At 36.8% G+C, this 25,591-nt stretch overlaps 2 protein-coding genes and 1 long non-coding RNA gene across 8 annotated transcripts; 1 reads left to right on the forward strand and 2 right to left on the reverse strand.

Moving 5' to 3' along the window:
* Window positions 1-914: 914 nt before the first annotated feature.
* On the forward strand, window positions 915-2,652 carry LOC103426832 (2-alkenal reductase (NADP(+)-dependent)-like). Its single transcript, XM_029091876.2, has 2 exons — window positions 915-1,156; window positions 1,396-2,652. Exon 2 carries the CDS (start codon window positions 1,417-1,419, stop codon window positions 2,491-2,493), a length of 1,077 nt encoding a protein of 358 aa, XP_028947709.1. The 5' UTR covers window positions 915-1,156; window positions 1,396-1,416; the 3' UTR covers window positions 2,494-2,652.
* A 2,301-nt stretch (window positions 2,653-4,953) lies between these two features.
* LOC103407135 (methionine aminopeptidase 1D, chloroplastic/mitochondrial) lies at window positions 4,954-12,576 on the reverse strand. Of its 6 annotated transcripts, none has more exons than XR_011577456.1 (11): window positions 12,108-12,576; window positions 9,181-11,434; window positions 8,894-8,963; window positions 8,274-8,499; window positions 7,596-7,757; window positions 7,463-7,504; window positions 7,000-7,071; window positions 6,289-6,368; window positions 5,987-6,084; window positions 5,550-5,597; window positions 4,954-5,439 (listed from the first exon to the last, which is right to left on the reverse strand). XR_011577456.1 is itself a non-coding variant. In XM_008346087.4 (10 exons), the coding sequence occupies exons 1-10, from the start codon at window positions 12,223-12,225 to the stop codon at window positions 5,294-5,296; spliced, it is 1,062 nt and encodes a 353-aa protein (XP_008344309.2). In that variant the 5' UTR covers window positions 12,226-12,324; the 3' UTR covers window positions 4,954-5,293. The 6 variants fall into 6 exon arrangements, 2 of the variants coding, with proteins under 2 accessions (XP_008344309.2, XP_008344310.2); XR_011577451.1 differs by having other exon boundaries at window positions 7,596-7,753; window positions 12,108-12,331; XR_011577452.1 differs by having other exon boundaries at window positions 6,289-6,379; window positions 12,108-12,331.
* Window positions 12,577-15,930: 3,354 nt separating this feature from the next.
* Window positions 15,931-16,426, reverse strand: LOC139190409 (uncharacterized). The gene is made up of 3 exons (XR_011574659.1): window positions 16,285-16,426; window positions 16,110-16,178; window positions 15,931-16,008 (listed from the first exon to the last, which is right to left on the reverse strand). It is a non-coding gene; the product is annotated as an uncharacterized lncRNA (long non-coding RNA).
* Between the last annotated feature and the right edge of the window lie 9,165 nt (window positions 16,427-25,591).

Here is a 25,591-nt window from a genome sequence, read left to right on the forward strand (position 1 = left end):
ACATTTAACAACAAATCACAATTTAATAAGAAGATTAATTATTAAAGTTCAAAAAAAAAAAACACACATATGTCAAACTATTGTTTGTTTGCAAGGACAAACGGATCTAGACAAAAAGTGACCCAAGTAAATTGTAGCAATGGTCCCTCAACTTTAATCAAATTGGAGCAATGGTCACTCAACTAAAAATCCATTACCATTGGTCCCTCAACTCATCAAAATGTGTAGCTATGATCCTTTTCGTTAACTTCGTCAAAATTTTGTCAAAATAAGTTATGTTGGAATAACTATTGCTACAATTAGGGTCCCTCGACTCATCAAAACATGTAGCTATGGTCTTTTTCATCAACTTCGTCAAAATTTTGTCAAAATGAGTTATGTTGGAATGACCATTGGTACAATTAGGTTAAAGTTTGAGGGACCATTGCTCCAATTGAGTTAAAGTTGATGGACCATTTCTCTAGTTGAATTAAAGTTAAGGGACTAATGTAATGGAGAGGGATCATAGCTGCACCTTTTGATAAGTTTGAGGGACCAATGGTGATGGATTTTTAGTTAATGGACCATTGCTCCAATTAAATTAAAATTAAAAAGACCATTGCTACAATTTACTCTAAAGTTCTTTTTACATTATTTGATGCTACACAAAAACTGACCCAATACAACTTTCTGTTGTAAATGTGTATTGACCCATATAATGATCCATCTATGAAAGATCTCATATGAAAGACACCAAAGCTCATGTTGGAGACACCATAAGACACAAAGCACATGTGGAAGACACTAAAGCACATGTCATGTTGGAGACACCATAAGACACAAAGCACATGTGGAAGACACCAAAGCACATGTGGAAGACACCAAAGCTCATGTTGGAGACACCATAAGACACCAAAGCACATGTGGAAGACACCAAAGCATGCATGAGTGTGGATGCTTCACACCGTTTCTATATAAATTGGTGTGGAGAGCTCAGTTCTATAAACACACCCCCATTAATGCTCATATATCTATATGTGAGAGCAAGAAGGCATTGCCAAGGCTAGAGAGAAAAATAGTGAGCTACTTTAGTAAGATTATACACTAAAGTGAGAGTTATTTTTATATTTTTATTATTTCAGATAAAAGAGAAACAAGTGTGGCTGTCCCCGAGAACGTAAGTATATTTGTCGAACTTCATAAATATTATGTTTTATTTACTTTACATTCTACTGCACACATATCGTTGATTACACCACTTCCTACAGTAGATCTTTGCATATAAAGATATAATGGTAGGACATACTATTATCGCCGCTAGCCAGACCCCATTATGTAATTAAACTCAAGTTAAATCAATTAAAATCTTTCACCTACTTAAATTCGCTACACACTTGCATCTTGGAATGAAATTAGGAAGCCAGAAAAAAAAGAAAGATGAATGAGGAGGAAGAGGAGAAGAAGAGGAAGATGGTGAAAAATCTCCTTCCCAACAAACAGATTGTGTTGAATCAGTCTGTGAGTGGGTACCCCAAAGAGAGTGACTTTGGGTTGAGATCATCTTTCATCAACTGCAGCCTTTCCGATGATTCCTCACAGGCTGTGCTTCTGAAGAACCTATACCTCTCTTGTGATCCTTACATGCGCCACCGCATGTCCGATCAGGTCGCTCATCCCGGGACTATTATCCAGTCCTTCACTCCTGGTTCTGTCCTTGTGGGATATGGTGTGTCCAAGGTCATGGAGTCCACACATCCAAGGTTCAAGGAAGGTGACTTTGTTTGGGGGATGATTGGGTGGGAGGAGTACAGTTTGATCACTAGCCCGGATAGGCTAAACAAGATCAGTTTTACTGATGTGCCCCTCTCATACTATGCTGGCATTTTGGGAATGCCGGGAATTGCAGCTTACGTTGGATTTCACAAAATATGTTATCCGAAGGAACGCGATTGTGTCTATGTTTCTTCTGCAGCAGGAGGAGTTGGTCAACTTGTTGGACAATTTGCAAAAATGATCGGCTGCTATGTGGTTGGAAGTGCAAGCACTAAAGAGAAAGTTGATCTCTTAAAGCAGAAGATGGGATTTGATGAAGCGTTCAACTATAAGGAGGAAAATTCAGGTTCAGCATTAAGGAAGTACTTCCCCGAAGGCATTGACATTTACTTCGACAATGTCGGTGGTCGCATGCTTGATGAAGTTATCTTGCAGATGAAAGCTCATGGCCGCATCGCACTCTGCGGTATGATTTCACAATACAATATTGAGGAACCAGAGGGTGTGCACAATCTGTTTAGCCTCATCATGAAGCGGATTGAGATGAAAGGGTTCGTAGAGACCGATTTCGATCACGTGTATCCAGAGTATGTTGAGTTTTGTATCAAATACTTGCAGCAAGGGAAGTTGGTCTATGTTGAAGATGTTGCTCAAGGGATAGAGAATGCCCCAGCTGCACTGGTCGGAATTTTCTATGGTCGGAATGTTGGTAAGCAGGTCGTTTGTATTGCGAATGAGTAAGATTCTTCTCTCAATGTATTAGTTGGTGGGAGTTTTTTTCTTACTAGAGCTACATTGAACCATTGTTTTTAAACTCGTTTTAGTAGTGTCATATTAACTTATAACGTAATATGTCAGATATCTAAGTTTAAATAAATTTTGATGACATACGCGCTAAAATCAAATTGTTTGGATTTGAAATACCAATTATAGTTGGCTCAATTTGTGTTTCAGCAAAATCTTTTGCTCCTTAATTAGTGTAAAATATCATTAGATTAAAAATAACAACAGCATCAACCCCAAACATAATATATAATTATTACACAATCAACCCTATTTCCCATCCTAGCATACTAGCATGTTAAAAAGGATCACTTTTTACCTTTCAAATTATTGAGTACATTATGCTACTTTTCAATTGAATATCTTTGAGTTTGGACAGAACTAAGCAGCTTAGTTCACGAATTATATATGTACCCAAAGGTTGACATGAACTAAGCTGCAATAAGTTTTCGCTCACAATAAATGGTTAACCAAAGAGGCAAAAGAAAAACATTCTCTGATAGTGTCACAATAAGCTATAGGTGGCTTAGCTGATGAACAACTAGCTGTGCATGCAGAGGGGGGAGAAGAAGAAGGGGGGAGGGGGGAAGGGGGAAGGGGTGGAGGGTGGGGGAAGAGAGAGAGTATTTTCATACATATACTTGTAGTTTGGATTCAATGAAAGTCAATATAGTTGTAGGGAGAACCACTATGGGGTGGCTCAGTGGCTGATGACGAATTTCAGATCTATAATCTACATGGCACGTTTTGGGTTCAATTCCTGACGCTAGTGAATTGCACAATGGTGGTCAGGGGAGGCTAAAATGCTTTTATGAGTTTTCCCAGCCTCCAGAAAGGTGGACTGCTGTGGCAAAACCACCCGCTAGTTCTCTTTTCTTTTTTTTCTTATATATATATATATATATGGTTGCAGCGAGATGCCTCAAAGTTCTCCACCATCAATGCTGAGAACGGTAATTCTATCACCATAGCTTGGTGGGTTTATTTCATCGCGCAGAGAATGTGTGCCTCATCATTATTTGATCAATTTTAAACCCAGCGCAATGGATTATGGAGGACGATATGTATGGAATGAACCTCTTATAGTTATATATGCATGTATATATGTATATAAATTGGTAAAGTTCCAAACTTCTAACCCAAACACCCGTGCACTTTATATATTACATGAAAAGAATGGGTTCTTAGGTCAAGAGGCTGGGACGTACCAAACAATCATAATGTATGTCCTCAAGTGTTGGGTACTACATAACATGTCCTTGAAGTATATGCGTATATAGTCTTCAATAGACACACCAAATAAAACGAATTGAATTGAAATTTATTCGTGCATTTAATGTCTTTTGTGCGACTCGACATTTCTCGTTGTATCAACAAATCACATTGTCGCATGTGCATATACATTTTTCTTTTTGTGCATGCTTCTCATGAATTATATATATATGTGTGTGTGTGTGTGTGTGTGTGTGTGAAACTATGATTTGCGTAGTAATTCCTCTCATGTAAAGATTCAAGTTGTGTTAGACTTAAATTCAACGTCATGATAAACAATAAGTACTGGGTCAAAATTTAAAGCTTTATGATCAAGGCTTAAGGGTGTGTGATATCCATAAACAATAATTAATTGTTGGTATCCAAGTAAAGATCCCAATACTATACAAGCAAATTATCCATGTTAGTACTTTAATTGCCCAAATCAGCAAATCAAAGACCAACTCATTTCCCATTTCCTTTTGCCTACTTTGAGCAGATCCAGTTACTCACACGTTAAGAACAGACAGAGAGATGGAAAGATTGATTTTCGGTGCCTAATATGAACCAACCTAGGTTCTCCTTTTGGAACAATAGGGTCCTACCTCTCCACTTCACTGACTTCTTGTCATACACTAAAATTGTCTTGTTATTCATATAATAATTAGTAATTACTGTCCCGTTTGGTGGCCGGCTTGAAGTCTGATCTGATCCGCCCACCAAACGAGGCCTACGGGGTAAAGTGAAACCTAAAATTAAAGCAAAGTTAAACCAACATTACAAGCATCAAGGTATAAATTGCATATAACAATTTTCTAGTCGCATCTCTTTTCAATTAAGCAGTTGAGATCATTGGTTCGACATTGTGATTGCGTTGGCCAAACAATCTTTACATACAAAACTACTTAGGCACACGTTATGCCAGGAAGAACTTTGAAGTAATGCCTGGATAGACACACATTTGAAAACACACTATTCAATGTGAATTTCAGGTCTTTTTGGGATGGAAAATGTTTGTTGTAGCAGTTGAACTAATTTCGGTCCAACGTCACACGCAGCACAGAAAGCTCGAACAGACATTGAAGCGTCCGCTGGACATGCCCTAAAGTCACAAAGACATCTTAATCTGTTGGAAAAGAAATACCATCTCACCACTAAAATAGCATGTGTAGCAGGGCCTTTGTAGGCACAAATCGGTGAAATACCGCTTTCATCAACCATTTCGACAGATCATGTTGATAATTACATGTCACTATATGAGAGAAACAATCAAATGTATAAAGACCATGTAAAGCTGCTCCTTGTATAACATACTACACTTATGAGAAACAATGTTAATATATTTGGTATGTGTAGAAGTAGGAATCACCTAATATAACGGTAAAAAGCGAAATAATATTTGCACTTCCAATAAAGAAATTTTTACTTGGAAGATGCAGATCCAATCGCGTATAATCCCCAGAACTGGGAATCTATAGGCTCTCTCGCGTAAGGTCATGCACCACCGCTAACACTGAGTTAGTATCTCAGCCCCATCCTCGGTTATTAAAATGGTATGTTCGAACTGCGCTGACAAGCTTCCATCTTCTGTGACTACCGTCCAGTTATCGTCCCACATTACAGCATTATAGCTACCCATCGTCAGCATCGGTTCTGCAATACATGATAAATAAGCAAGAACTTTTTACAAATAGAGGTTCGTAATAAGAAATATGGTCATATACAACAAAAAAAGCTAAGTTCGAATAATGAATATGCATTACCTATTGTGAAAGTTTGGTTTAATAACATGCGTCCACTATCATTGTTCCCTGCAAGGAATAGCAAGCATCGCTTCAACCGGAATGTTCAGCTGTTAGCAGATATTTTAGATGCACCCTGTGTGTGCAGTGCACATCCATGCATATTACTAGTGACAACCTATTGCTGAATTTACGAAGGAGAGATTAATACTTTATGTTACTCAAGTTACGAACTTCACTTCCAGGTAAATCCAGGGGGTCATTTCATAGCCTAGTAGATATGTATATTGTAGATGATTCTATGACAGTACAGCTAAGTACTTCCAGGTTCAAGGGGACAGTAATAAAATTTCAGTTGCCAATATAATTAGTCTAAATAATACTCCTCGACCGTAAGTTTTCAATAAATAATTTGCATGATTTGTTTTAAAGGGCAGCAGAAAGTTCAGAATGATTACTGAAGTGTAGAATAACTGGATCAGCATGAAAGACGCGTCCAACTCCATGACCAACAAACTGTCGAACAACACCATAGCGGTTTTTATCTGCATGGTCTCTAATTGAGGGAGAAAAATGGTGATTATTAGAAAAAAGTTAATTATCAATCCATATGTTACTCATGTATGCATGCATGTGACAGAGCCTCCAGACAAGAAGAAACATTTAAAATTTACTGCGCCAATGCTACTGCTGAATCCTAAATATAAGAAACAGAGAACTACAGCATATGGGGAAGGGGGTGGGGAAGAAAATGCCTTACTGGATTGTTTTGCCAATTTTCTTATACTCCACTCCTGGCGCACATATTGAGATTGCCTTGTCGAGACATTCTTTAGTTACCTAAAGCAATACTTCAAAATTAAATCTTGTAAGCATAGCTATAATACAAGAGTATCTCCAGAAGTATAAAAATTTAATCTTCACCCAAAGTCATACAATTGACAATTTGCCTGAAGAGGTTCTTATACAAGATGTCTCACTACAGATCTATAGCTTTAGAAGTGGGAGATAGAATTTCCTTGATTCATAAACTTTCATGCCACCAATAAGTACCCAAAAATAAGTTGAAATTATACGTATAAGAACAAACAAGGAAGTCCAAAAGCACAAAAACAGGGGCAGCTGAAACATCTTTTTTAAGTTTGTTATCTATGACCAGTCGGTGAACGACACTTCTAGACGAGCACCAGATTCTAAGAGATGGCATTTGGAAAATATTAGCTACAGAAGGTAAGCAAAGTTACATACATGGGCTACTAATTTGCAAATAATTATGTGAAGTGAATTCTTGTGAAACTAATGGGAACTTTCTGCTCATCTACCTACCAAGAACAAACCCTGAAACTATAAAAAGAAAATTTAAAAAAAAAATCTTGATTAGTGAAGATTTTTTATCACATTATTGCTTACCATAACAAATACGTAGAAAAACAATGGGATTCCACAAAATTTAAAAGAAAGATATTTCCACCTGAACTAACTTTCTTGCCTCATTATCAACATCTCCACAAAAGAAAGTCGTTGATGTATCACCATGATACCCCTGTAAAATACAAACCCATCAAATGGATAAAGATACTTAAGTGTGAACTTGGAAAGTCATTGAAGATGCATTCGATCGAAAAATTATGCATTGTCAAACAAGTAAAAAAGATGTAATTATCCTGATAAAAGAATGACAATCATGCAAACAATTCCAGCAAGAAAGTATCAGAAGTTTGGAACCCAGCCTATAAAGGAGCAAGAGACTGGTTGCACGAGGCATTCAGATAATCTACCAATATAAGCATAATTTATATAATATAAAACAAACTAAAACAAGTTGAGCTGTACCAGCCATTTAATATAGATAGCAATGTCAAAACCAAAACTCCAATTATGTCTATCTCATGTCAGTTTATTCAAATTATGCATGCTTAAAATATATCACTCACATTTAAATAGACCGTAACATCAATATTAACTATATCACCATCCTGCCAAAAACCAAAAGATGTCAGTTTGATCTGAAAGTACTGATTATTTAGAAGCATACAATTTTGTAGCAAAGAACTTATATTAAAGGACCTCAAGTGCTCGGGAATCTGGTATTCCATGGCAAATACATTCATTCACTGATGTGCATACACTCTTTGGAAACCCACCATAGCCAAGTGGTGAAGGGTAGGCCCCCTTATCAATTATCATTTGGTGAACAGCTTGGTCAATTTCATCTGTCTTTGTGCCTGGCTGCCAACAGAAGCAACAACTAAAGATTTCATACAGAGCAAGACACCCACCTCTCCAACATCATGCAATCAAAGTCACAAATCCATCCCCAATCACTTGTCAGTTAAGAATGAAAATTAACAAATAGATATTGAACAATCTTAAATGCATCATGCAAGTACCCATGTAGCTTAATAACTGTAGAAGTTAATTGCAATGATCAAAAGAAAAATGAAAAGGCCAGTTCAGAAAATATTATAGAGATTAAACATGCAACACCTAGTTTTTACCAAATCCAAATCTACAATCTTAAGAGAGAAGCAAATTGAAGAAAAACATTTTCCTTCTTTTATTTTAGAAGGGGAGCTGGGGTTTTGGGAAATAAGCATGCTGAATCTGCACTACTAGAATGCAGCCTACTTTTTGGCACAGCCTTGGATTTTCTGGTTAAAGCCAAGAGGTAAAAACAACGACCTCAAATTATTTTATTGAGCAAGTGCAATTATAGATGATTAACAAGCCAGAAGCAGAATTCACCTTGACCAAAGTTCCAGCATATTCAAGAACCTGTGCTGCTAGCCTTCCAGAGGTTCTCATGCATTCTATCCCTTTCTCATCATGCACTTCAGGTCCACTCGCAATTCCAGGCGATTTTTTAGATTTGACGTAAGGAGGCCTCAGTATATGATCTGGAACAGGGCGCTGAGGTGAAATTTTTCCAGGTCTTAGACGTTTGCGCTTGTTTACCACTTTATCTACATTTCTAATTTCAACAAAATAGCTGTCACTTAAGAGTTACAAAAATGTGCCTGCATATGTATGTTCTCTTTAGAATAAACTATGAAATTGAAAATCATAGGGTTCATAATTCCAATCCAGAAACCTCATTCATTAAATAAAAACTCAAAAATAGTGCCATGAGGAGGTCAGAAACTAGATCAAGCAAGCTAAAAGCTAACGCATGATACTAGAATATTAGATGTACTCATTTGAACTTCTAAAGGCAACACTTGTACAACATGGGAGCCAATTGGCATCATTCATTTTGTATTTGTAAGAAGCTTAACAATAAAAGTGCATGAAGAAACGTATGTCTACTTTGTGTGTGCTTGTGTCTATATAATAAATGTGAGTGCACAGAATGTTTCATGCCACACCTTCCATTGAACAAGAGGTTTGTCAAGCCAGAAAATTTTCTGGGTAACTGCATTGACACATGCTTGCTTCCTGCATGTGAGAATTAGAAACAAAGAAAAAACAGTGATCATCACTACAAATTACAACATCTGTGTTTCACATAACATTTCATGCAAATATAAATAACTTGCAATGATATGTATGCATCATTTGACATCTAAGCTGATTTAATAAACATGAGAAAATAACCAAAATAAGATTAAATAAAACACTTGCACATAACAATTGAAACAGAAGCTGCTCTTACCATTCTCTCACTCTTACACAGTGGCTTCTGACCTTGTGCACTCTCTTACGCTCACAGCCTCACTCACACACGTGTCCCCTTACATTGTGCATTTTAGGCTCATTTTCTCTTTTTCTCTGGGATGGGTCTTGCTTCATTCATCAAAATGCTTGCTAGCACACAAATTAAATTTGCAAAACCTGACTAATTAATAAGTTGTACAATATGAAGATCAGGCGATATGGGCTTCCGAAATTGGATCAAGCTCAACTTTTAAACCCAAAGCACCAATATGTCAATTCATTAGATTTTTCATTTCTCTAGTTACCACAATCAAACCAACTATTTCCTGATGTTTTAAGTGATCCTTCGGCTTCCATTTGCTTTCTCACCCGCACAGCATCTTCCCATCTTCCAGCTCTTGTATATATATTAGACAGGGTGACATAGTGGCCAGAATTTTCCGGTTCCAACAGGATTAACTGTTCGGCAGCAAGCTTTGCAACATTAACATTTTGATGGGCTCGGCAGGCAGCTAGCAGAGCTCCCCAAATACACTTATCAGGCTCCAAAGGCATCCTATGAATAAAATTAACTGCATCTTCAAGTTGACCATCACGTGCTAGCATGTCAACAACACATGCATAATGTTCCATGCTGGGGATGACGCTATACTCCCTCGTCATACTGTAGAAGACTTGAAGACCCTCATCCACAAGACCTGAGTGACAACAAGCTGACAAAACAGAAGTAAAAGTTACAGAATTTGGGCAAGTTCCTGAATGATTCATCTCTTGCAGAAGCTCAAGAGCAGCTCTGCCATCCCCATGCATTCCAAAGCCTCCAATCATTGAGTTCCATGTTACTAGATCCCTATTGACCATGTTAGAAAATACAGAGTATGCAGATTCAATGCATCCACATTTGGCATACATATGGATCAATGCATTCCATACTGGAGCAACCAAATCAAAACTACTTTTCCTAACAAAGGCGTGAATTTGTTTTCCAAATTTCAAATTGCATGTCGGCAAGACAGTAGATATTGTCGTTTGGTCAGCTTTGACCTGTGCTCTTTGCATTTTTCTAAAACATTCAAGTGCCAAATCCTCCAGTCCTAAATCAATAAAACCGAGAATCATGGCATTCCAAGAAACAACATCAGCTGGGTTCATCAATCTAAATACATTTATAGCATCCTGAATTCTACTACAGTTGGCATATAATATCAACAATGCAGGGCCAGCTGAGCTGTAAAATGCAATGGCAGATCCTATTTTTATCCCATAACCATGGATTTCTTTCCCATTAAGCAAAGACCCCAGATGCCGACAAGACACGAGGACAGCAGAAAGTGAGTCCAAATCGGGGTACACCCTGCTGCCATCCATCATATCCCTGAAAATCTTCAAAGATGATTCATGATTCCCAATCCTTGAAAATCCTGAAATCAAGGTGGTCCATGAAATGATATTAGGATCCTTAATTTGTTCAAAGATTCTTTTAGCCTCATCACAGTGCCCTAGTCGGCAATAAGCATCCATTACCGTATTCAAAGTAACAACATCAGGTTCACAAACATCCAAATGCATACAATCAAATAGTTCTACAGCCAACCCAAGCATCCCATTGCACACATATCCAGAGATCATAAAATTCCATGACAATATATCTCTTTCCACCATCTCATCAAAAACCTGTTTAGCACTCCTAACATCTTTGCACTTGGAATACATATCAATCAATGAATTGCAAACTTGCACATTAAGCTCAAACCCACGTATGATCACATCTTTGTGAACCAGAAATCCCACTTTTACGCTTGAGAGCTGTGAACATGCCTTTAAGACCTTTGGAAACACGTACCCGTCAGGCAAAACACCTTTCAAAATCATTTCACCATACGCTCTCACACATTTTTCATACATTCCATGCCTCGAATAGAATCCAAGGATCGCAGTCCAAGCAAAGACATTTGGGTTTAACAATTTGTCGAACAACTTCCATGCAGACACCAAATCATCACAATCCGCATACATTTGAACTAATTTGGTGACTAGGAAGGGGTTTTTATCGAACCCATATTCGATTATCATTTGATGGGCTTGTTTTCCTTTATTTAAAGACTTTGAATTGCAGCAAAGTTGTAGGTAAAGATTGAGTTGAGAAGGAGAGGGGGATTTGCTATTGATAGTGGACAAGATTGACATTGCTCGCTTAGAACACCATACACTGATCTCCGGTGGTGGTTTAGTGCAGTAAAGGTCAGAGCCAACTGGGACAGAGAAAATGAACTTTGTGGGAATTCTGACTTGGCCAAATGGGAATTTAGCACAATAAAGCTTAGTGCACATTTAGTGCGTGGTTGAACGAGAGGTTGGCCATGCCACAAAATTTTTGTGATAAGTACATCGACACACACTTCTTATGTGTGAGAATTACAAACACGAAAAATAACAATGACAATCACAAAATTCACATGCTCTAAGACTGCATAGAACTACAAACACAAAAAACAAAGACCATCACAAAATTCACATGCTTTAACACCTCCCCACCAAAAAAGAGAAGACAAAGAAAGATTAGGGCATCAAGGTTGATTCATTTGATACCAAACACCCCAATTTTTCTTTTTTATTTCAACTCACACCATCAGATACAAAACTGCATTACAGTAATCGGATACGGATTACAAAAGTTCACATAGCCATAAAAGCAGTCCCAAAAAAACCTAATAACCTAAGCTCACTGAAAACCACGATACCTCGATTTTGCAAGCTAAACGTTCACTTTTTTATACAAATACAATCACTATACGACTCAAACAATCTTATCCAACAAACCCAAAAGAACAGACTCGATTGAAACAGAAGCTGAATCGGAAATGCTTGAACCCTTAGCTTAAAAATTCAAAAGCAAGAAAAGAAGATAAGGGAAGGAGTAAGGACCTGGATGGAAGCCGAAGAGTTGGTGGAGAGGGTGCGCCGACTGAAGCAAGCGGTTGCCCACAAAGGAGGAGAGGATTGTGGGTTGAACAGCACGCATTGCGCTCGCGCCTGTCACCATTTTTTTACAGCGTTCGCGGCTTCTGCTTCTGGCTTTCGGTGCTTTCCCTCTCTCCGTTTTATCCGCTAATTCTCTCCTCCTCTTCTTTTGATCTGGAACGGGCCAAGCAAACGAGGTATTGGGTTGAATCTTTGTAAATGATAAGCTATTGGGCTTTTGCGTATTGAGATTAAAACCCCAATTGAAACCTTTGGCCCAAAGTTTCTTCAAGCAAGTAAGGGCTCGTTTGGTGCATAAAATTAGATTGAAATGAATAACTTTTTAATGTCCGAGTATGTTGATGGGAGAAATGAAAAATTATGACCCACTAGAGGGTAAAAGATGGATTGCTGATGAAGAAAACTTATATATGCCAATCATCTCCAAAATAGTAGAATTTAGAATTGATGAGTTTTCTTCATGTCTAATACTCTTTTAATCCCCTGTAAATAAACAGTCACACCCTTCTAACTTCAATTTTTTTAAAATTGGAGAATTATCTATTCCAATCTAATCTACTTGCCAAACAATGCCTAATAATATTATAAGTTTTCGGTTTAGGTTAGGTTGTCGTGAACTTGTCACCTCTAATAATAGATGCATGCATAATGGGTGGAGGATTGTGTTTAGAATGTCTACAAGCACTTTTATATGAACCAAAATTCTCACAACGTTTCCCAAAAAAAGGATAAAGTGTAAAATTTGGATCTTGACTAAAAATTTCGATGTCCTGTTAATAAAACTATTTCCAACAAAAACGCATAAAACATCTTGAACAAGCACTACTTGTTTGTGTTTGACTATTTTTGAGCATGAAAAACACTCATAAACAATTTTGGCTAGTTAGTTGTAAAATGTTCCTCCAACAAAACTATCTATTTCCGCTAACCTTGGATCTTTTATTATTCGATCACTTATATCGTAGCACGCCGTGTTTTTTTTTTTTAAATAATTAGTACCTCACAATGGGCTAGCAATAATGTGATTTAATTAGTTGTTTATTAAATATCATTTTCTCTATTTTTAAACACGTTCAAAATATCTTAAGAGGCGTGTAGTGCCGATTATAAAAAAGATCTTTCGCACGCGCATAACGCACAATTAATTCTTTTTGTACAATTTTTTTCTATATAAAAACATTTAAAATGTGTAAGTCCATCTTAGTACGCCGTGGTTCAAAAAATGCATTGCGTGCATGAAGACTAGTGTTATGAAGATGACTTGGTTCTTTAAGAGTGATGACAATCAAACTTTAAATTTCCAAAAGATGAATACTTTGTCGTTTACAAACTGCCACCAGCGAGTTTGGTGGAGTGTATTCAAACTTATATATACACCTCTTCTTTGTGCAAGTCTACAAGACATAACCCCAAAAGTACGATTAGGTATATTCCAAAGCATCACTTCAAATCAATGGCTCAACGTCAACATGTGACTCAAACTTCTTCTTCTTCGGGTAAGAGCTTCCTCTGCTTTAATGCTAGTGGGTACAAATAGGTCAAATCGACCTGAACCCAACTCAAATCTAACCATGGTTTAGTTTGGTTCGGTTTAAGATCACATTTTTTTCAATAAAAACGCAGAACCAAACCGCTTGAATTAGTATAATTAATAGTGAAAATGTATGTCAAATTCATATGTTTCAACTGCATAACTAAAAGAGTTCATGTTGATATCATCTATAAAGCATACAACATGTCATAAAACCCAAAGATGTAAATGGAAGGTCTCATGTCCAACTATTATCGACGTTGAGTTTGATACCTAATTATATAGCTGCATGATTTAGTGCAAATCTTTTTCTTTCAATATCACCCAACAAGCCACTTAGTACTATAGTCTAATGGTATTCCTTTTCACTTGTAAGTGAGAGGTCTTAGGTTCGATTCTCGCCAAATGCGAAGTTGAACCACATTATTATGGCAAGCCCATTGCAAAGCTTAAACCACTCCCTCACCCCCTTAATGTAGATATTATTGTTTGTTAAAAAAAATCACTAAACAGAACCATTCCACGTAAAGAGTCCAAAATAAAAACCCTAGATAATAATGGACACATTGGAGGTAAAATAGTTCAAGTGGAACTGAAAGTGGGCCCTCTTTAGTACCACGCAGGCCTTTGACGTACGTAACAGAAAGTCTTGATGGTCCTCCAACTTAAAATTCTGCCCAAAGCTTATACCCCGATGATATGTCATTTTCCGACGCCCTATTGGTGCTCTAAAACGACAAGTTTTGGAATTCGATGATGTTGTTGCAAGTTAGTGCGGAGAAAGGAAGGACGGATCGTTATTGTTGCCTGCATCGGTAGTCAATCTAACAATGGTCCCAGCCGATGTCGTGGGGCCCACCTCCTCAGAGAGACTCGAAAAGGAGGAGAAGAAGAAGAAGATCCAACGGCTCACACCACGTGTCGGAACGTTAATGCATGTTGTCCCAATTTTTCTAGTCCCCACGCTTGGTTTTGATCGAGAGTGATTGAGCACGAAGGGCACGTTAAAAGGAAATGTCCTACAGTTCGTACTTGGTAGGTAGGTAGCAGGGCCGATCCTGAGTTTTTTGAGGTCCTGTACAACATTGAAAAAATATGTCCTAACATAACTTCACATAAAATAATTATTTATCTTAGCATTCGTATGTTATACATCGAATATTAAGAAAATAGACCTTTTCACATTATGACTTTTTTGGCAAATGATATGATAATTTATACTAAACTCATCAGAAATACGGTGAGGGAATTCGAAAATGAGTCCTTGAGTGACAAGCTGAACAGTTTTAACTAACTGATCTACAAGCTACTTGCACATTATGAAACCTTTGAAATGAATTTTTCATATTTAAGATCTCTAATTTCTATATGTAAGCAACAAATGAAAACAACAAATTGCTACTACCAAAGGGCACATAGTAATTCAACTATGTTTTTGTTTTTCGAGGGCTCATGAAAAGTTGCGGTTCATTCCAAATATATAAAATCATAAGGGAAAAATTATACAAAGAAGTGTAGGATGATATTTTTGGATTGTCAATAACAATACTTCGTTCAATAAAAAGATAATGACAACAGTTTATTACTTAACCATGAAAAGATTATCAACAAATTAAAAAAAAAACCCCAAATTTATATTTAGACAAACTTGAACATGATTTTGCGAGTAAATTCAAACTGAAAACAAAAAACCACTACTGAAAATGCCAAATTTAATAACCTAATTAATGTTTGTTCGTTATTTAAAGTAGACATGAAAAAAAAAAAGGAAACTACCACTTTAAGTTGAGAGAAGCAAGGAAGAAAATATCGATAATATCGGCAAAATATCGCCGATATTATCGTTTTTTTGGAGGTCCGAAATTTTTTTAACTATCCAAATGATTTTCGTCAAAATATCGCGATATTATCGATAATATCGCGATATTTTCGATAATATCACGACATATTACTAAAATATACTTAAATATATTGAGAAAACTCAACACATACTTCACTTGATCATAGCCCAAAGGCCGAACAAGCTTGGATTTTCTCAGTAGGGGATGTGGGTTTTATAGGAAAATTTGCTTGCTCACTGCCCTCACATGGGCGATGTGGGACTCGCCCAATGGGAGAGAAAATCAGAATTTTCGGTCGAAAATTTACACCCACTTTAAACAGCCATAACTTTGTCAAAACTCAACTAAATCAAGCAAGACAAAAACGAAAGTTGTAGCCCTCGAAGAGACGAAGAGAATGGTACCTCACACGACGTCTGAATGGTCGTGGTTTGGCCGGAAATTCCTCGAAAGTCACTGAGGTCGCCGGAAACTGGGTAAGATTCAAATGAGTATAACTTTTTCAATACTCAACGAAATTGAGTGAAACAAAAAGAAAAGTTGTACTACTCGACGAGACAAAGAGATTGATACCTTGAACGCCGGCCAACTCGCCGTGGTTTGGCCGGAAATTGTCTCGAAATCCACTGAGGTCGCCGGAAACTGGGTAAGATTCAAATGAGTATAACTTTTTCAATAAGCAACGAAATTGAGTGAAACAAAAAGGAAAGTTGTAGCCCTCGAAGAGACGAAGAGAATGGTACCTCACACGACATCTGACTCGTTGTGGTTTGGCCGGAAATTGCCTCTAAAGCCACTGAGGTCGCCGGAAACTGGGTAAGATTCAAATGAGTATAACTTTTTCAATACTCAACGAAATTGAGTGAAACAAAAAGGAAAGTTGTACTACTCGACGAGACGAAGAGATTGATACCTTGCATGCCGGCCAAAATTCAATTGACACACTCCTGGCTTCCAAAATTCAATTCTTTTACTTTATATAAACTTGAAAAAACATAATCGGCATCCAAATTAAAGTTTAGTCTTATTCAATGTATTGATTTTCAATCGTTAATTGATATACTATAATTTGGAACTTCAACGCCTAGACGCATGCTTATGTGTAAGAAATTTAAAGTGTCAAATTCGGCACATTATTCTTCATCATTTTATTCACTTTTTTTTTTTTTTTAAATATCCTAAATAAAACCTCCAAATATTGTACTAATTAATTATATATAAATGATTATGGTGTGTTTAAACTTCTTTCATTAATTACTACATATTTTCTACACTCACAATGTTTGCCAGCTCGCTATATAATCAACTTAAATAAGTTAAATCCATCATGCAATGCATTTCCTTCCAATTTTTTGTGATAAACTAATAGATAATTGACTAAATAAACATCCTACAAAGTTTCATTAAAAATTTCCAAGTTTTTCTTACAATTTCCGTGGTTTCCATGTAATTTTTATCGATATCGATATTATCCCGATATTTCCATCGATATTTCCGTGTTTTCGGACTACAGATATTTCCGATATTACCGATATTTTCTTCCTTGGAGAGAAGGAATTGAACTTGGGTGGGCACGGAAACATAAACCAAATAAAACCACCCTACTATCTAAAACATATTGCTATTTAATATGAGCGTTTACTATATATGAAGAATAAAACAAAACCTTATACATATATGAACCACAGCTTATTTTTTTTTGTGCCCCTCGTTTTTTTGGGCCTCGAGCGGTCACCCTGGTGGCACTGGGCCAGGGCCGACCCTAGTAGGTAGATATTAAAATTTGTACAACTAGGGTTTGTACAAATGTGTTCGGTTTGTACAATTTTCACAAGCAATATATGAACCATCTTGAATGATCTTCCCGAATGTATATATCTTCGCATGTCAAATGAATTTTTACCAACTATTTCACTAAATTGGTGAAAGCTTGACTCATTATTCGTGAAATCGAAAGGGTGAGTTAAGGAACGATGTTTATAGTAATTAAGATCGTATGTGAATTCACAAGTCAATTTGACGTTAAGTTGTTGGATTTGACGTTGCTCATTGATAGGTGCATTAGTTATCATATTTACATGTTAATTGATCGAGAGTGTTAATTGATCGAGAGTGATTGAGCACAAAGGGCACATTAGAAGGAAATGTCCTACAGTTTGTACATGGTAGGTAGGTAGATATTAAAATTTGTACAACTAGGGTTTGTACAAATGTGTTCAGTTGGTACAAGTTTCACAAGAAATATATGAACCATCTTGAATGATCTTCCTGAATGTATATATCTTCGCATGTCAAATGAATTTTTACTGACTATTTCACTAAATTGGTGAAAGCTTGACTCATTATTCGTAAAATCAAAAGGGTGAGTTGAGGAACGATGTTTATAGTAACTAAGATCGTATGTGAATTCACAAGTCAATTTGACGTTAAGTTGTTGGATTTGACGTTGCTCATTGATAGGTGCATTAGTTATCATATTTACATGTTAATTGATCGAGAGTGTTAATTGATCGAGAGTGATTGAGCACAAAGGGCACATTAGAAGGAAATGTCCTACAGTTTGTACATGGTAGGTAGGTAGATATTAAAATTTGTACAACTAGGGTTTGTACAAATGTGTTCAGTTGGTACAAGTTTCACAAGAAATATATGAACCATCTTGAATGATCTTCCTGAATGTATATATCTTACCATGTCAAATGAATTTTTACTGACTATTTCACTAAATTGGTGAAAGCTTGACTCATTATTCGTAAAATCAAAAGGGTGAGTTGAGGAACGATGTTTATAGTAACTAAGATCGTATGTGAATTCACAAGTTAGTTTGACGTTAAATTGTTGGATTTGACATTGCTCATTGATAGGTGCATTAGTTATCATATTTTTATGTTAATTATCCATAAATTTTGTTAAGGAATTTATTATAAAAGAGCCTTATTACTTTCCTTTCCTTAATCTCAGCCAATTTGGGCACTTATAACGTTTTTGGTGATAATTCGACTTTTTGGAGAAGTTTTGATGCAAGACCAATTGGAGAAGGAAGCTAAGAGGCTGAAGCTCGTTGTGTTCGAATTTCATAATTTTCCATGAAGCCATTAATTTCAGTTTCACAAATCAATACCGCAAAAGTTGCTTGCCCGTCAGAATTGCGCAGATATAGGAGAATGACGATTTGAAGGCTTTCCCAATTTTTCCTAGTGGCGTGAGATATATGCTTGGAAAGATAAGAGATAAAGCTACGTTTCCCATATTTTTACAGAATTTTCCAGATGATACATAGACCCCAAATTTGGCGTGCAAGATAGATGACGTGTTTCCCAAGCCACGAAGGATTCTTTCCTAGTTTGTGCCATTAATTGTTTAGGAGTTTGTTTTATTTTAGGAGAGTTTCTTCCAGACATTTTAGGGTTTTTCTAAGTATAAATAAGGCGCCCTAAGCTCTCTCTACAAATCCCGACATCACCCCACATCCATACTACCATTCATCATCTCCGCAATTCGTGAAGAAGAGCTTAGGGACGTACTTTGCCATGGACTTTGGCTTCTATCTTTCTTTTATTTTTATTTTTAAGCGTAATTAAGTTATTTTCTAAGGTTTATGATGAAGTCACGACATGAATATTTGCGAAGTACTTTGTTAATTATTATCTGATTATATGCCATGTTATATTCTTAATCTTTGTGGGTATTTTATTCTAGATTTGGATTTCTAATGACTGATCACCTTTAGGAATTATGCATCTAGATATTTAGATAAATCTATGAGGATGACCAATCAATTAGGTTGATTGGAATTAAGATTAAGAAGAGTAGACAAACTAGTGAGGATGACCAATATCAAGCTAGTGCTACTTGGTTGACATGATTATTCTACACTTATTGGGTTTTTATGTGTTTAATTGTATGCCTAACCAATAAGATATAATTATCATATAGAGATACAAGAGTTGATGCCTGACCACAGATTAATTCTTACCTTAGAAAGAAAGAACAACCTTTACATTGGCATTATAATTGGATAGTAGTTGCTCTAGAAAAAGTAAATAGGATTGTTATTGGTGAATTCATAACCTTAGGTTTTCTTGTGTCGTGTGTTTATTTTAATTCATTGTCTTTTCTTTTTCTCAATTTTAGTCTTAATCAATTACTCAAATTTTCAATTCAATTTATCCTTTGTTTGTTTAATTAAGCCTAACGTGATTAATCGGTTAAATTGGTGTTAAACAATTCCTATGGGATCGACCTCGTATTTGCATATATTACTGCAATTAATTCGTGCGCTTGCGAGTTTAATTTGGTTTAAGTTAATCTATTATTTAGGTTAGTTTAAATACAAATCACTCATGTCAAAGGGGCAGACTCTCTTATAATTAACTACACTACATATGTGATAAGTATCTAGTAGACAAATGATATATTGTTTAAACACGTGACAATTATCTATTGCACCAGTGATACCACTAGGACAATATACTAATTGCAAAATTATTTTTTTCCTTTTCAATGTCAGAAAGTAGTAACAAGGTAATTAAACAAGTAGGATAATACAACACGTGTTGTCACATCCCGGCCCGGGCCCCCACTACATCCAGGGCTCGACTCCACCGTAGCACGATATTGTCCACTTTGGGCCCTGACCACGTCCTCACGGTTTTGTTTATGGGAACTCACACGAGAGCATTCCCAAGGTCCCTGACCACGTCCTCACGGTTTTGTTTATGGGAACTTACACGAGAACTTCCCAGTGGATCACCCATCCTGGGAATGCTCTCGCTCGAACTCGTTGAACTTCGAAGTTCCGATGGAACCCGAAGCCAGTGAGCTCTCAAAAAGCCTCGTGCTAGGTAAAGATAGGAATATACATATAAGGCTTAGAGGATCCACACCCCTAGGCGATGTGGGATGTTACAATCCACCCCCCTTAGGGGCCCGACGTCCTCGTCGGCACACTTTTGGCCAGGGATTGGCTCTAATACCATTCTGTCACATCCCGACCCAGGCCCCCACCACATCCCGGGCTCGACTCCACCGTAGCACGATATTGTCCTTTTTGGGCCCTGACCACGCCCTCATGGTTTTGTTTCTGGGAACTCACACGAGAACTTCCCAGTGGGTCACCCATCCTGGGAATGCTCTCGTGCGAACTCGCTTAACTTCGAAGTTCCGATGGAACCCGAAGCCAGTGAGCTCCCAAAAAGCCTCGTGCTAGGTAGAAATGGGAATATACATATAAGGCTTAAAGGATCCACACCCTTGGGCGATGTGGGATGTTACAATCCATCACTTTAGGGGCCCGACATCCTCGACGGCACACTTTCGGCTAGGGATTGGCTCTGATACCATTGTGTCACATCCCGGCCCAGGCCCCCACCACATCCCGGGCTCGACTCCAACGTAGCACGATATTGTCCGCTTTGGGCCCTGACCACGCCCTCACGGTTTTGTTTCTGGGAACTCAAATGAGAACTTCCTAGTGGGTCACCCATCCTAGGAATGCTCTCGCGCGAACTCGCTTAACTTCGGAGTTCCTGAATTTGATGATGAAAACACTGATTTGCCCCTGAATTGATGATGAAAACACTAATTTGCCCCTGAATTTGATAGAATAGTGGACGAAATATAACAGCAAGGGGTTAATTGACCGATTTTAAATAGTTCAAGGGGTTAATTTACCAAAAAAATAGTTCAGGATGTTAATTTCAACTTGGGTAATAGTTTATGGGGGTCAAACCACAATTTATCCTTGTTTCTACCTAATCCATCTCCCAATAGATTACTTAGTTGACCACTGTTTGAGTAGAGAATAGAGAGTATTGATTGATTAGTAGATAAATAATAAAAAAATAAAAAAATATTAGGTGGTCTTGTAATTTAGAATCAATAAGGCTTTGTGTGGCCACTTAATTAGTTCTACGGTGCAGTGGTAGGCATTTCCAGAATGATGCATGCTAAGTGCCTTGCTTGGTCTCGGCTATCCAACTCCATCTCTTTGAGCACCACTCCCACCACCTTTACATCCCTTCATAGCCCTCTACAACAGACTGAGTCGCCACATGGCTTGATTGACTTTTGGGTAAACCTATTCCTAGACACTTGTGCCATAAAGCTATCAATCTGCTCACGTGCCTCTGGCGGTCGAAAAACATTTTACATATCCTAGTCGGACTGAGCTCATATACGATCGTCTTTAGCGCTCAAGTGTATCCTCTTCTAATCCCCTTGTAACTTAGGCTTTTCATGGCTTCTTTCCCAGCCTACACCAATATGTGGGCCTAAAAGTACCCAACATTAACACATATTATTGGAATACATCTAATTCCACTACAAGAAAACATGGATTAGGTGACGACATTTTATGTGACACCTATAAATTCATCACATTTTAGTATAATAGGTGAGGAATTTTAAAAAGTGTCACATACATACTAGGGTGGAATACAAAACAATTTTGGAATGTTGTTCGTCACATAGCAAGCCTAAATTCCTCACAAATTTTTAGGCGCCAAATTTTGCCACCCAATTGTTTTCACTTGGTGACGAAAAGAATGGGTTCTTCACATAACCTAAGATTAGGCTACCTAGGTATGTGAGAAAAGTCAATTCATCACCATTTGTTTTACTAAAGGCAGAGGAAAAAAAATAAAATAAAAAACATAAAAACAATTAAAATCAAAAGCCCTAATTAGAACTCATCTATTTTACTCTCTCCTCACTTCGTTTATTAGTCTCTCAACTTTGCCAATGATGGATTGTTGGTGGCCATGACTATCTCTTTCATGTCTTCCTCAAACCCCAGCTGCTTGCTCTCATACTCTACTCTCTTTGATTTAAGAAGACCTAATTTCTCAGCTATCCTTTCTCCCAATTTCTTCTCAAAAAGCACTCAAATCTCTTTTTGTTTCTTGAAATTACTGCACTTTTCTTGATTTCTCTCTTGTAAATTTGTCTCAACTGTGAAAATTTGAAATTTTTCTTAAATGGGTCTCTATTATTCACTGTTTTCCCAGATGGGTCTCTCTTGTTTTCTCCTACATTTGATAATTTAGCTCTTGTTCTTGTGTTTATATGTTTGTGTTTGTGGAATTGCTTTCAAGCTTGGGATGGCCTCTGTATTTGTTTATTTCATCTGTCAATGTTTATTGAATTGTTGCGATGGGATTTGAAAAGAATTTCATTGTGCTTGTTGTTTTTGTTAATTTTCAAGAAGTGTCGGATCTGTTGCTTAGTAATGGGGTCAATGTGGCACCAAGCAGATATGGTTCCTTGTGAGCAACTTACATTGAGTAGGTTCACTATCGCATGGTGTTCAATAATACAATTCCATGTGTACGTGACGGTGAACATGTTCCAATTAATTTTATCTCCATGTTTAGGGAAAAGGTTTGGTAGCTGCATTTTCTTTATCTCATGATTTGGAGGATCACATATCTTGGAGAGGATATTAAACTACTTGTTCATAGTGTATATTTTTCTTAGTTTCCAAGTTAGATGCCAACTTTTTCTAATATTATTGAACAACAATTTTTTTATCACAAGTTGATTTTGTAATAAATGGAATGAGCATAGAACGGTGCTTTTTTATTATTATTAAAAGTTAATATGTAAGCATATATTAACTTTTACATGTATTTGTTGGTATTAATATATATATATATATAAGCTTGTGATAAATAATCGAATGCAGAGCTTGTGATAAATAAGCTATGCTTCTTCACTGATTGATATATAGAATGAAGAGCTTGTACATGTATTTTATTGATAAATAAGCTCTGCTTCTTACAAGCTTTTACATGTATATAATGCAGAGTTTCTTCACTGATAAATAAACTCTGCTTATTCATAAGCTTTTACATGTATTTTATTGGTATTAGCCATAATCGAATGTAGAGCTTGTTTGCATTTAAGACAAGATGATATGAGTATATGATTGTTGATCCATTTGCTGCAATTAATATCAATTAGGAACCCAAAACAATGGATTGTAAATATGGCTTTTACATTTACTGGTCTTTTAAAAAGGACGGGTTGCTTCTGAGTACCAATTGTAGTATTTGTTACATTAGGCTATTCATTGCTTTTAGTTCTACATTTTAGGTTGGTAAAATTTGAGAATGGCTACAAGAGAACGAGAGCAAAAATCATTGGATATAGTGTTTATGAAAATTAGATTCTAATTGATTGGATAAGATGTTAGATAGTGGTATTCTATTGCATTTGAACAAATATGTACAACTCAAATATATGAATATGTATAAGTCTGGGAGGTAGGAGCTTCCCAAATTGTACACCTTTACAATACTAACTCTTCTTTTGCTTGTCATGTACCACTTGTGTAATGTAGGAGCTTTCAAAGCAAAATGCTAATAATAGGAAGAAACTGAAGTATCACCACAAGGGAAGAGCAAGGTCATTCATCCAACGTGCTAGGACAGCTCACAAGGTAATGAAACTAAAGTACTTATAATACTCATTATGCACTCTCACGTTTGTATCTTCATTATTAAATACAAAGGAGATTCATTAGCAGTGATTGACAATTGGGGTGCTTTTCACAAAGACAAGAACGGCCAGTGGATCAATGATGTTGCTCAAGACAAATATGTAAGTCATCCATGGGCCACTCATTTTTTGCTATTTCAAATGCACTGGAGATTAAAATTTTACAATTGACAAGATACAACTTAAGAAATACAGTTGAAGTGAACATGCAAAATTGACACAATACTACTTGTTTGTCCCACCAATATATCTTATGCTAACTTTGCGTTTGTTACTTGTTGAGAAAAACATTGTATGTGCCTAGTCCAATTTAATCCGTAGTAAAATAGAAACTAAAAATCATGTTTACATATAGGTTTTGCATGGTGATTTGCTTCTGCATCAGATAAGGATAACATACAAGTGGTCAAGTTGTGTTTTCTTAAGCATATAATAGCTGAAATGTTTGGAATGAAAGAAACTGAATTGTTTCTATTTAATTATGAAAGATAACATGAAGAAAAGGAAAGATGAAATGAGGGAGAAGTTGATCCAATAAGCACCTGAAGGTACACCATCAAATTTTGTACATGTGCCATTGGATGATGAGTTTGGAATCATGGCTGAAAACCTTGGGAGGAAGGGAAAATCAGTTAATGGTGTAGGTGTTTTTCCTTATACGAATACCTCTGGTTGCATTTATTCTATGGCATCAAGTTCTGAGTTAATTGATATGAGATCTCAGATCAATCTTTTGTCAGCTGGTTTCCTCAAATTGCAACAAGAGAATGAACAATTGAGAGCTCGATTGGATTTACGTAATGATGAAGGCATTTTTTGCTACAAGTCAGGAGAAGACCAACAACTTTACAGAATATAATGGTGATATTTCAGAGGGTGAAAATACTTATCTTGTCTTGGAAGAACATGATTTGGAAGAGGAATGATGTCCATATAGTGTCCATATAGGTGACACTGTATAGGTGATAAAATTGGTGATGCTAGAATTTCGTCACATATAGTCAAATGTGACGAATTTTCTTGTTTATGTGACGAATGTCTGTGGCCACCTAAGCCATGTTTTCTTGTAGTGTTCGAATAATTAAATACGCATCAGAAAAATAATAAATAACATATAATATGTCATCCCAATTATATATCCAATTGGTTGTAATCGATTATGCAACAAATAAATATGGCAAAGAGATTAACTTATTTGAATCCTTAGCCAATGCTACTTTGCAGGATCATCCTAGAGTTAGTGGTCTTCCTCTTCATAATTGATCACATGAAGCTCCCCAAGTGTTGAGTCTTTAAGAGTATCCACACTGATAAACTAGCAACATATGATAGAGTGATTGATTTAAATGTGCTAGCAACATCTCTCACTTGGATCAATATGGTTTGGGCAATATGAGAAAACACATGAGAAAACACATGGTGTATTTATACACCACCCTTGCCGCACCATATAGGGCTTTGACGCCATGGACTCTGTCCCATGCGTTTAGCCCACTCAGTTGCCGACTTTGGGCTTGTGACTTGAACCCCTTTTAATTAAATAAAGCCTAAAGCCT

Source organism: Malus domestica, chromosome 02, assembly GCF_042453785.1.
Source record: "Malus domestica chromosome 02, GDT2T_hap1".
NCBI classification, from domain to species: Eukaryota; Viridiplantae; Streptophyta; class Magnoliopsida; order Rosales; family Rosaceae; genus Malus; species Malus domestica.